This window comes from Bactrocera dorsalis, chromosome 2, assembly GCF_023373825.1.
Source record: "Bactrocera dorsalis isolate Fly_Bdor chromosome 2, ASM2337382v1, whole genome shotgun sequence".
Lineage (NCBI taxonomy): Eukaryota > Metazoa > Arthropoda > Insecta > Diptera > Tephritidae > Bactrocera > Bactrocera dorsalis.
This window is the reverse complement of record NC_064304.1, coordinates 99,011,901-99,025,769: the sequence shown is the minus strand read 5'-3', so window position 1 is coordinate 99,025,769 and position 13,869 is coordinate 99,011,901. Positions and strand designations below refer to the sequence as shown.

General features: G+C 34.6%; 1 protein-coding gene across 4 annotated transcripts in view; it reads left to right on the top strand.

Moving 5' to 3' along the window:
* LOC105231524 (zinc finger and SCAN domain-containing protein 2) overlaps positions 1-11,323 on the top strand; it is a 33,442-nt gene extending 22,119 nt beyond the window's left edge. For all 4 annotated transcript variants that reach the window (XM_029552559.2, XM_049447546.1, XM_019992270.3 and 1 more), the window contains 3 exons: positions 1,381-2,234; positions 2,303-2,399; positions 2,605-11,323. In XM_029552559.2, coding sequence (XP_029408419.1) covers positions 1,381-2,234; positions 2,303-2,399; positions 2,605-2,747 — 1,094 coding nt within the window. In that variant the 3' untranslated portion in view covers positions 2,748-11,323. The remainder of the gene's footprint in view (positions 1-1,380; positions 2,235-2,302; positions 2,400-2,604) is intronic.
* The last annotated feature ends 2,546 nt before the right edge of the window (positions 11,324-13,869 follow it).

The following is a 13,869-nucleotide window of genomic DNA, read 5'->3' as shown; positions in this document are numbered from 1 at the left end:
AGGATAACTTAGCGTTACCATTTATTAATACTATTTATAGCAAATACTAAATACTATATGGTGGGCTTAGTTACAGTAATATAATGCTACAAGTATATTGTTTTCCATATAATTTGCAGACTAAAAATCTTGAGATGTTTTTAGAAAAAAAAAACGGCTTACGAAGATTTAAATTGGCAAAATACACCTGGTCTTTCCAACGGAGTCGAGGTCTTCCTCTTCCTCTGCTTCCTCTAGCGGATACTACTTCCAAAACTGGAAGCTACCGTCCATACGAACGACTTCTCCACTTGTTCTTTCCAATGGAGTCAAGGTCCTCCTCTTCCTCTGCATCCTCCGGCAGATACTACTTGCAAAGCTGGAAGCTGCCGTCCATACGAACGACTTCTCCACTTGTTCTTTCCAATGGAGTCAAGGTCTTCCTCTTCCTCTGCGAATACTACTTCCAAAGCAGGAAGCTGCCGTCCATTCGGACGACATGACCTAACCATCGCAGCCGCTCTCTTTTAATTCGCTGAACTATGTATGTCAATGTCGTCGTATATCTCATACATACTCGCCGTTGCCAATGCGCAAGGGACTATAAATCTTCCGCAGAACCTTTCTCTCGAAAACTCGTAACTTCGAATCATCAGATATTGTCATCATCCATGCCTTGCACTATATAGCAGAATGGGAATAATGAGCGACTCATAGAGTATGGTCTTTATTCGTCGAGAGAGGATTTTACTTACTTCTCAAGTGCCTACCCAGTTCGAAGTGGTGTTGGCAAGAGTAATTCTGCATTGGATTTCGAGGCTGACATTGTTGTTGGTGTTAATACTTGTTCCAAAATGGGCGTTCCCTACCAGACTCAGTTGCTTTGCTTCCTTATCCAGTCTGGAGAAAGCAGAGCTAACGGCGCGGTTGTTCAGACCAATGATATCAATATCATCAGCGTACGACGGTAGCTTTACACTCTTATAAAAGATTGTGCCTTCTAGATTCAGCTCTGCAGCTTGAATAATTTTCGCCAGCAGTAGTTTGAAGAAGTTGCACGATAGGAAGTCGCCTTGTCTGAAACGTTTGGTATCGAACGACTTGGAGAGGTCCTGACGGAGCTTTTGCGACACAGCCTATAAGCCTCGCGCTATGGCCTTCAGTGCTTTCGGTGGATTTAAGTCTTTTGGTTTGAGTCCAGCTATATATCTGGTGTAATTTTGTAAGAATGTGATAATTTTCGTAGCTTCAAGACATAAGCTTTGCTTATCGAATACGGAAAAAACTGATTATTATTCGAAGTTATTGTTTTAAATACGCTTTATGTAATATCCTTATTTAATAATGTGCAATCGTATCATTAATAAGCATTTAATTATATATTTTTTCTCCATTTTCCAGTTTTGAATCAACAAATTTTGCAAAATGTCAATCAGTCGTGGCAAACATTGGCCAATACTGCCAACACCGTTGATTACTCGTCTCATTTGCTATCTGCAACACTGCCAATCTCAATACAACACTTCCTCAAATATTCCGAAACAATAAAGAAGGAATCCTCAGGTATTGTCGGCTCTCAAATCAACTCAGGGAATTTAAATTTGAGCAATTTGGATACATCACCATCGGGTTTTAAGGGTGATGTTCTCAAGAATGGCACGAATTTGAGTCTGGCACTCGGTGGTGTCGCACTCGCTCCGCCGTCCAATCAGCAAGCAAATGGCGCTACACATCACAATGGCGGCATTGTTGGCATGGATCATACTGTCCATATGACCAATATGACAGATAATACAAATAATGGTGCATCCCTACATCAGGGTGTTAATGGCAATGCGCCAAATCCAAATGTAAATGGACAAGCAAATAATGGTCAACCCACCACTAATGGTACGGTTACGAATGGTAACACGGTTACGAGCACTGCACCGGCTGGTGCCACGACTACCTCAACCGGTGGTACTACAACGACCACTGGCAAGAAGACCCGAAAGAAGAAGCCACCAAAGGAGAAGAAGCCACGCCCGAAACCGGGTGAGATACGTGAGATTAAAGCATTGGATGGTTCCACGCTCTATTGCTGCCCCGAATGTCAAATGGCCTATCCCGATCGTAGTTTAATCGAACAACATGTTATCTCACATGCCGTAGAGCGGCGGTTCGTTTGCGACATATGCAATGCTGCATTGAAGCGTAAAGATCATTTGACCCGTCACAAGCTATCGCACATACCGGATAGACCACATGTTTGTAATGTAAGTGTATTTAGACAAGGTCTTTATTAGAAATGTTTTTAATTTTGTGAATTTTATACACGCAACAGATTTGCATGAAGTCATTCAAGCGAAAGGAGCAATTAACACTGCACATTGTCATACATTCGGGAGAAAAGAAACATGTTTGCGTTGAGTGTGGCAAAGGTAAGGAAAAATGCATATGCGGAAGAAAATATAATAAAAACTATATATTTAAATTAGAAACTATAATGTTAACTATGTGCTAGAGTTTTTGTAATTCGACAACTCAATGAGTCCACGTAGTTCTTTGTTCTGCCATCTAACCTTACCTAACCTAACTTAACAACTCTAATGTACGTTTGTATGTTCTTTTCATACTTCATTGCAGGCTTCTACCGTAAAGATCATCTGCGCAAGCATACACGATCGCACATTGCACGTCGCGTTAAGTCGGAAGTATCAGCGCAGAATGTAAATGGCGGCAGTGGCACCGGAAACACTGCTCAGAACAACACGATACAAGGCTCCTGAGGTTCGTACAAGGACTTTTGGTAAATCTTCAAAAAAACTTCACTCGTGCTACAGCATGTTGAAAGCATCAACTGCCATGGCCGCGCTTATCCAAAATCGCGTCTCATGTTAGTGGTTGCAGTCAATGTGTGTGTAGTGTGAAGTTTCTTTGAATGTTTATCAATTGTCCTGCTGAGCCTTAATCGATGTAAGAAGGAGCTGAAAGATTGTAGCAAGTATGCGAAAGAAAGTGAATTTTTTTCTAATTAATCATGAGAAAGCAGTGTTTTTTATTTTATTTTACAACTATTTTGGTAAAAGGTTGAAGAACGTGAGAAAAAGAAATCATGCAAAAGAATAACAATGTTCACAATCGCACAAAGCTACATACATACATATGTATATGTATAAGGTAGAACACGGCGTCACATTTGCAATTGAACGCCAATAATAACAACAACTAGTAATAACTGAAACCGTTAAATAGCAATTTCGATGTACAAAATATTTATTTAAAATATATACTGATGTTAGGAAGACAAAAAAAAAATACTGAAAACTAAAAACTAAAAACAAAAATATTTTTGCTGAAAAAGTGTAAAAAATATTAAACAATATTTTAACGAGACGAATAGCAACTCATGATGAAGAACGCGCAAATAATTACAGACATACATACATATGTACCATATATAGGTATATGTATGCTTAATTGTACGCGCATTTATGCATACATACATACATGCATAAGGGAGCATCAAAGAAAAAAAACTAAATTAATTTTATGATAGTGAATAATTTTGTTTGTTTTAATTTTGAGGATCTGTGATCTTTTTTGGCTATATAAAATTAATAAAACAAGACAACAAACGATCGCTAATAATATGTAAATACAATTATAAGTGAGAGTGAGTATAAAAATGACAATTGTAATATTACATAATAGCTAGTGGACACACTTATGTGCATACATAAGTAAAAATAATATAAAAACTGAAGCAAATATAATTAGTTTTTATATTACAAATAAAAAATAAATCACGTGCAATTTAATTTATTGTATATTTTTTGTATTTTGTTTTCAATTCTGTTGTACCTAATTTTTGTTCTGTTCAAGTTTTACCATATTTAATCGAGTATTAATTAAGTATTAAGTAAAAGAAATAAACAACGCGAAGTTCATACTTTGCGTAAACATGAGTATGTACATATATACATATTAAGTATACGCAAATACATACATACACGCAAACAATTTGTAATTGAGTTGAAAAATGTATTAGAACTGCTAGGTCTTACACCGTACGGCACAACAATTAATCTAAACATTTACGTATGTATGTATAGTACACATGTATATGGATGTACATATATATACACATACATCCATAAGTTTAATGTAAATAAGCATTAAAATATGTAACACAGTCAAGTATCTACGGCATTTATTATGTATATACATACGCGCATACAATTGAAACATACAAAAATACTGTATTTCTAGTTTAGGATTTTTTATAAACAGCTTAAATGAAGATTTTAAAAATTTAATACATAATTTTTTGAGACACGCAACTACACCCTGACCGACTGACTGCTGGAGCTTCACACACCAAACCATATATGGAAACATGCATACATACATACCTACATATAGGACAGTAAACATTCCAAGTTTTATTTAAGTGAGACTCACATTAGATTCAATTATAGCAAGTACGTACTTACAATGAAAAAATATGATGTTGTTTGTTCAATGATGGTAAGGATCATTTAAAACAAATGTTGTCTACCAACATATTTGAATCTTAACACTCACTTCATACCGGTACACCGTAAATATATACATGCCTACTCCGACTTGCACTATATTTTCCCTGAACGGGTTTTTCAATAAGAGCGCTACAAAATGCCATTATGTATGGAACTCGATTTCTTTTGCATAACCTCCACAGGCACGACCAATAAATAATGAATATTTTGCTTATTGACGAAGCCATTCAGCCAAAAATGAACCACATCGCTGAAGATGATTTTGCGATGAAAATTCGGACCATTTTCAAGTTGATGCTCAACCTAATTCTCGAATATATGACGATTCTGATGGTCGAGGGGCTTCAGTTCTTGCATCAATCTGATCTTGTAAGGATGTAGACCAAGATCTTTTCGCAAAATTCGTCACAACGACGTCACAGAAGCTCAATTTTTGATCTGACAGGACGATTATGGCGATTACAAATTGGACGTAGCGCTCTTAGAGTGAAGACCACTGAATGACTGAATTTTGGTAGTAAATTTTAATAACTTCGACTCTTTGTTAGATCGTATACATATCTTTTCATGATGAAATGGCAAACCTTACTAAAGAAAAATATCAAAATAGCGGAAAAATATGGCGTCGTTTGCTATCTCTTTGTAGCGTCCCTATTGAAAACCCTTTTATTGTCGGCACCAACGACATGGCAATAATCTCGGTAAAAATGCTACCCAAACTAATGGTTCAAAACTAAGACAAAGATTTTTTTTATAAACTTTTACCCTATAACAAATACAATTTGAAGGATATTATAGCCTCAAGCTGCCGAAGTTAACGTTTTTTCTTGATTCATTATGCTTTTGTCACTATCTATTCAGAACCCCGATCAGCATATTATGTATTAATGTACTTTGATTATACTACCGACGATTCTTCCGAATGAGAAAAATGGATATTTTAAAATTTTAAATAAATAAACATGCCACTATGACTTTTCGGCGCTTTTGACAAATCAAGGTTTTCTTCAACTACGACTACAAAAACTTTTCACGCAAAGTAATCTTACTAACATTGAGCATTGGGTCAGCACCTACAATAGTTATACCAGTAAAAACACTACTCACTTGCACAAATTGTTTTTAGCACGCCAAGCCACACAAAATTTTAATTTTATTAACACAAGTTATATTTTGTTGGTCACCATCAATCTGACTGCTCCAACGGTATTAAATTTGACAAGAGAACGGACAACTCCAACACAAGTAGCATTTACTCGCCAGATTCAATTTGCCATTCAAATTAAAATGTATTTCGACTTGCCAACCACTGCTATAATTTCACAAAAGTGATAACTAAAACATAACGGCGACAAGACAAATATTAATTTCAAATTCAACTAAATCCATGCATACATATACAATAAATAAGATACAAATTTATATACATATATAAAATAGATGAAAATAAATAAGCTATACAAACATTGCCATTAATACAGTTAAGCACATCATAAATAAATAACCACTGAACAATAAACAATAAGAAGCAAATACAACAAACAATACTTGAAATACAAATTTTGCAGTAAACATATAGTTCAATTCAAGTTCATACAAAGTATAGAAATGTAAGATCAACTACATATGTATTTATAACTTAATCAAATGAGCATATAAAGATCTATTTTTTGTAAGTTAGCCAGCTAAGCCGTATTTATACAAAAAAAACTAAACTAAAAAATTCCCAATTACAAACAAATCAATCAATTTAATAAAAAATATGTAAATGAAATCTGTAAAACATCACCAAATTTACGGCGATTATTTTTCTACTAACAACTACATACATGCGCATGAATACGTGCGCACCGTGAATAAACAAAATAGTATTTAATGTAAAATTTTGACAAGAGTGTACTGAGCACAAACGACTAAGTACATATAACTGTTTGTATGTTTGTACTGTGAAAATTTCATGAAAAACAACACACGCTCATGAATAAACGCGCCTCAAAGTGCCGAACGTGTTGTGGTTTCCATATAACAGAGCCATCAAACTATATAATTAATAATACATAACATACATGCATACAACAAAAAGCGAATTAAAGTTCAAACACTTATTTCAAGTGACAGCAAAGATTTGTTCAAATTAATTGCATTTGACTCAGCAGCACTCATAATTAACTTGTATAACAATAAAATAAAACACTAACACACTAATAAGTTACAAATGCTGCTAATAAATACATTTACTATAGACTTCATAAAAGCCTATTCGTGGTCAAAAAAATAATCAAGCTATTTCAGTATACTTAAGTAGGTATAACTACAATAAATACGATTAACTGATAGATCACTGAATAATAACCAGTATAACCGACAATTTTTATATATAACGTAACTAATAGAGTGAATCCTAAAAATACAAAGGTATAAACTTTTAAAGGAATTTTTTTTAAAGGTAGCAGTTTTTCAGTATCATATTTAATATTTTTTTTAGACGGGTAAAACTTTCAAGCTTTTTTGCGAGCGAATTGCATAGTACTTGTGTTAATATAACTTTTTATAAAATTGCATAAATATTTAAAATTTCTTTTAACTAAATTTTGAAACTTTCAAAGTGTCATGAAATAATAGTTAATTCGTTAAACCATAATTCAATCATACAGTTAAGGTTGTGGTGATAGCACAAAAAATAAGAATTTCCCAGAAATATTTTAACTAAAAATGTCAAAATGAGTTTTTGCTTTATTTTTATAATTCGAAAATAAGTTTTTTAAACACTCCAACCATGAAGTTGTGTCAGTAACACAAAAACAACAATTTCTCAAAAGTAATTGGATCCATAATGTCAAAATCAGCCGTTTTTTTTGTAAGCTATCAATCAATGAAAAAGCGTTTTTTTGAGTGACAACTCAATACGAATAGAAGAAAATAGAGAAAATCAAAAAACAACAAGTTTTGACATTGTGAATATAAACGCTTCTTTCGTAAGAGAAAGCACACGCCTCAACCTTCTATAATTGAGTCTTAGCTCCGAACAATGAAAATGTGTTTTTTGGGTGATAACTGAAAAACCACTTAAAATCAAAAAATGTTTTTTGAGTTTTAATCTATAATATTAAAACAACCTTATATAATTGAATCGTGAGTTTAACAAGCTCTCTAACTTAAAAAAATAAACCTGAATGTATGTACATATACAAGTACGTATTCAATTAAAAATTAAAATTAAAATCAGCAAACAAGCAATTCAGCAATACAGTGTGAACTTCCCTTTAATTACATATAAAAATATAAAGACATTAGCAAAATAGAAAACCATGAAATTCGAAAACGTTTAGATGTACGAAGGCACATACATGCGAAAAGTACAAATTGTGCGTTAAATTGATGTAATCACTTGATATGATATATTTAAAAAACCAACAAAAAATATGTAAAGGATGTTTGTTCTCTGAAAATAGTTAAAGAATACTACAAATTCATTATTTGCTGCACCACGGACTTACATACATTACATACGCTCAAATCATACACGCTATACCTGCATTTCACCTTGGATCAGCTGGTGACTGAAAACGAAACGGAAAATGAAAGTTTCTAGACGCTTCAAGCTTTCGTGAAACAAAATAATAATAATACTTGCATTCCTTTATAACAACTCGCCAGGCACATGCGTAGGTTCTACACAACAACTTTTTAAAATGAAATGCACGTGGTTTTTCAGACTTCTTTCGACAATTTCATTAACTGCATTTTTGCTTGAAACTGATCCTTAAAACTTTTTAATGCGTGGCTCATCTAAATATAATAGACTTATATAAAAAACTACTACTTACATTTTCTCCGCTTCTTGAGCTATCCAGCGATCTTAGCTGTACAAAGATCATTTGAATTAATTAATCACTAAGTTTACCACTTTCTGATACCGTAACGAAACTTTTAATATGTTCTCAAATAAATACGGTGAGTTGCCTAAAACCTGAGTTTCACACAATGTCGAATCAAACAAGCACACTAGACTCTGTTTTCATAAACACGCTCATCAAACGGAATCATTTTCATTTGTATTTGATTCATGTGTAATTAATATAAAGTAATTAAGCGAAAATGTAATCTAAAAATAAAATAAAATTAAAGTAAACAACAAAGAAATTAAATGAACTCAGGGATAGAGCCTCCAAAAATTTAATAAATAAAAGACATGCAATATTTTAGCAAAAACAAAACAAAAAAAAAACAAAAACCGAAACAAAAATATTATAATTGCTTATACGAAATTTTAAATTTAACAAATTTTAACGAGAATAAAAATATATGTCTAAACTACTTGAAATAACAAAGCGTAAAAATTCAAAAAGAAACATTCAAAGCACCGGAAGGAAATATAAAACCAATTAATTGATATAAAAGTTTAACTATGTAGTAAGCAGAAAGAACTTAAAAGTAAAAAACAACTCAAAGCATATTTGAAAGCGTCAAACAAAATGCGAACAAAGCTTAAACACGAAATTAAAACGTTTTAAACAATTTCACACACAAAATTTTGCACAATACTTATTAAATAATTTATGTACTCTTGTATGGCAAACAAAAAACTTAAAGAAAGTCAAAGAAGATTGATTGTAATTTAAAATACAAATGTTGTTTTGCTTTAAAAATTTTCAATTTTTTGCGATAAAATACATATGTATGTATACATTCGTATATCTGCTATAAGTAACTGAACACCTTTGATATGTATTCGGATAATAACAAAAAGAAAAAATAAGTTGTAGAAGTTTGGTATTAGAGGCTTAAACATGATTCGATGGAATTTTGCAAAGTGTTTATGGTTTTCGTTGCTGTTGCTGAATGACAGTAGTAGTGCAGTATACTTAAATTATGCATAATTATGTGCAACCTGCGACTTAAAATAATAAGGTATAAGAAATGTTACATAAAACAGTGGCAGCATTACCGTTAGTGAGCCTAGTAGGTTTCAGTGATGATTATAAATACATATTACGGTAACCGTTTTTACCCAAATTGATTTCGTTTTTTTACAAACTCTCCCTAAAGTTTCAGAATTTGCTCTGAAAAAATGGATCCACTGTAAAGAACCTCCTTATTTTCAATATTAACGTTGACAAAGCTATTTTACTTTTATTATACATTTAATGTTTTGATCTTTTGCAATAATTTTTGTGTTTTTTATCTCCCAAACAGATAAGCCTATAACTTTCATATAATGATATTTTCATACAATATTTTCCATTCTAAATTTTCTTCAAAAGGGTCTAATTAATTTTTTTATAAAACCATTTCTTTAAAAGTTATACGCAGTTAAGTTAGGTATCAAAAGAACTGTATTCATGCAGTACACCATGTCGTATGAGTGACACAGAATGTATACATAAATTTATACAGTACACCATGACGTATGAGTGACACAGAATGTATACATAAATTCATACGGTGCACCATGGGCGACACAGAATGTATACATAAATCACTTCAATGAATGCTCAAGTCATTGGACTCCCCAATACATATAGCCTACTTATTGCTTTTTTTTAGCTTTTTCACGTTTATATTGTAAACGATTATGTTATATGACAAAAGTATGTCAATATGTTAAATGTACCATTTTAGGTTTGAAAATGTTTTTACACAATACTGCTAGTCCATTAGTTGCCTTTTAACTTTCAATTTTAATTTTATATTATAATACGCTGATTTCAGCGTTAAATAAGATACCTTTAAGCTAATGTCTACACATACTGTGTTAGGAGTTTTTAGACTTTACAAAACATCTTTAATTTTTTTTGTATTAATTTTACTCTCCTACTTGCTATAATATAAAGTAGTTTAAATAATTTTTACGTTTGAGCAAACAGTTGTAAGGTTAGAAAGTAGTTGGATGGCAAAATTGATAACAATCGGTATGAAAGATAATATTTTTGTAAACGACCTGAAATGAGTGGTTTATTTTTTTATATGCAGAAAGATATAGGGTGTAGCGTATGGCGAGTGAGTCATGACCTTGATCAGGTTTTCAAATATTAATATATATGTAGGTATGTAATAGTAAGCTGCGAACAAAAGACGACTTGGTAGTACGTAGTAGGATTAAAAAACTATTTTTATGAAAATATGGACTGTAAAATCAAACGATATGGAAGAATGAAAAATTAGATGCTCGCCACTAGGAAAACCAGTGAGCATATGAATACTTGTAATATTGTAAAGAAATGCATGCACACGAGTACATACATATTGGTTAAATGAATATTAAAGAAAAATATAAAAATTAAATTCACTTTACAGCAGCTGTTTTTCACTTATTAAATTAGAAATGAAAATTTTGAAAAAAAATTAATATTATAAAAGATAGTTTACGACAATGGTGATATAGTATTGGTGTAGCAACAATTACATAATAAATTCTTTAATTGGACTCACTCAGAAAAACCAGCAACGTTTATGAAGCAAAGTAATTAGAAGTTATGAAGAAATAAGCAGACTTGCATACAAGCAAGGCAAGGGAAAGCGCGTATTTTTTTTTGGCAGCAATGAGGTTACTGAAATATGTTTAGGATGATGCATATATTATAATTCTTAAACTCATTAACTTAACAAATTACTTCAAAGTATTTCATAAAAATGAAAGGTGTGTATAATGTAAGGCAAATGATATAATAATGAGCATATAAATAATTACACAAAAGAATTGAGCGAAACAAGCTAATGTGCGATATTGTACTAAATTATGAATAACTTTGTACTTGAATTAATATTTTATTTAAACTTAAGTCAAGATATTCAAATAAAATATAATCATTTCAATTCAAATATATGCCAGGCGTTTTTATTTTCAGAAAAGCTGTTGAGATTTCACTGACAATTCAACGCTTGATACATTTTTTAGTTATACATATAAGAATATTTCAGAAGTGGAGTTTTGAAGGAGTTATTAAATAAGAATTACCACTCAAGGGGGAAGTAGGGATTCGAATTGTCTTAAGTGAGCATAATATCTCAAGAAGATTATGTTAAAGTCGATTGAAGCAAAATTGACGAAGATACGGGTATTTTTATACCTGTCTTATAAACTTTTCACATCAGATTTTTAACCTTTAAAGCGTTTTCCAAACAAACTCACATCGCCCAAGTCGGTGCCCTCCATAACTTCAAAACTACTGCACTAATCGTTTAGAAATTTGGAACACTATTTCCTCAATATTTGTATATAATAACAATATAATAACAATTTAACCGATTTAATCGCACAAAATTAGGTTTTTCCTTCAGAGGACCCAGTGGCAAAGCGCTTATCTAACAACATAATTTTGATTTTAAATGATCCAGCACCGAGTTATGCGATGCGCCGCAATTAAAATTTTTCCGAAACGCTTTAGAATAATTTTTGCAATTGTTATTTTTTTAATTTCTCCTTTAAAATTTAACAGAATATTATTCCAATGTTATATTATATTCTATTAGCATTTTTTTAAAACAGATTTTAACTATATCATACAAAAATCTTAAACAGAGACAAGTAATTTCAAGAGAAACTGCTACAAACTGGCTCTGTAAAAGAAAGGCAGGCGCCGTGGCTGGTCAGCGCTTAGGTGATTCTCGCGCCTCGATGTGATTGGGTTTATAAGCGCCACGTTGGCTGCAGGGGAAGCTGGCTGTCAGCGCCGTTGCCGGTCAGTGCTTAGGTGATTCTCGTGCATCGATTGGTATGATTTATAAGCGTCACGTTGGCTTCAGGGGAATCTCGCTGCCAGCTGCCGCTATATAAGTAAAGCAGGCGCCGTGCCAAGTCAGTGCTTAGGTGTTCCCGCGCCTCGATGTGATTGGGTTTATAAGCGTCACGTTGGCTTCCGCGGAAGGCCAGCTGTGGCTATATAAGTAAAGCAAGCGCCATGTCTTTTCAGTGCTTAGGTGATTCTCGCGTATCGATTGGTTTGATTTGAAAGCGTCACGTTGGCTTCAGGGGAAGCTGGCTGCCAGCTGCCCCTATATAAGTAAAGCAGGCGCCGTGCCTGGTCAGTGCTTAGGTGATTCTCGCGCCTCGATGTGACTGGGCTTATAAGCGTCACGTTGGCTTCAGCGGAAGGTGGCTGCCAGCTGTGGCTATATAAGTAAAGCAAGCGCAATGTCTTTTCAGTGCTTCAGCGGAAGCTGGCTGCCAGCTGCCGCTATATAAGTAATGCAAGCGCCGTGCCTGGTCAGTGCTCAGGTGATTCTCGCGCATCGATTGGTTTGATTTGAAAGCGTCACGTTGGCTTCAGGGAAAGCTGGCTGCCAGCTGTCGCTATATAAGTAAAGCAAGCGCCATGCCTTTTCAGTGCTTAGGTGATTCTCGCGCATCGATTGGTTTGATTTGAAAGCGTCACGTTGGCTTCAGGGGAAGCTGGCTGCCAGCTGTCGCTATATAAGTAAAGCAAGCGCCATACCTTTTCAGTGCTTAGGTGATTCTCGCGCCTCGATGTGATTGGGTTTATAAGCGTCACGTTGGCTTCCGCGGAAGGTGGCTGCCAACTGCCGCTATATAACTAAAGCAGGCGCCGTTGCTGGTCAGTGCTTAGGTGATTCTCGCGCATCGATTGGTTTGATTTGAAAGCGTCACTTTGGCTTCAGGGGAAGCTGGCTGCCAGCTGCCGCTATATAAGTAAAGCAAGCGCCATGCCTTTTCAGTGCTTAGGTGATTCTCGCGCATCGATTGGTTTGATTTGAAAGCGTCACGTTGGCTTCAGGGGAAGCTGGCTGCCAGCTGTCGCTATATAAGTAAAGCAAGCGCCATGCCTTTTCAGTGCTTAGGTGATTCTCGCGCATCGATTGGTTTGATTTGAAAGCGTCACGTTGGCTTCAGGGGAATCTGGCTGCCAGCTGTCGCTATATAAGTAAAGCAGGCGCCGTTGCTGGTCAGTGCTCAGATGATTCTCTCGCATCGATTGGTTAGATTTGAAAGCGTCACGTTGGCTTCAGGGGAAGCTGGCTGCCAGCTGTGGCTATATAAGTAAAGCAAGCGCCATGCCTTTTCAGTGCTCAGGTGATTCTCGCGCCTCGATGTGATTGGGTTTATAAGCGTCACGTTGGCTTCAGCGGAAGGTGGTTGCCAGCTGTGGCTATATAAGTAAAGCAAGCGCCATGCCTTTTCAGTGCTTAGGTGATTCTCGCGCATCGATTGGTTTGATTTGAAAGCGTCACGTTGGCTTCAGGCGAAACTAGCTGCCAGCTGCCGCTATATAAGTAAAGCAGGCGCCGTTGCTGGTCAGTGCTCAGATGATTCTCGCGCATCGATTGGTTAGATTTGAAAGCGTCACGTTGGCTTCAGGGGAATCTGGCTGCCAGCTGCCACTATATAAGTAAAGCAGGCGCTGTGCCTGGT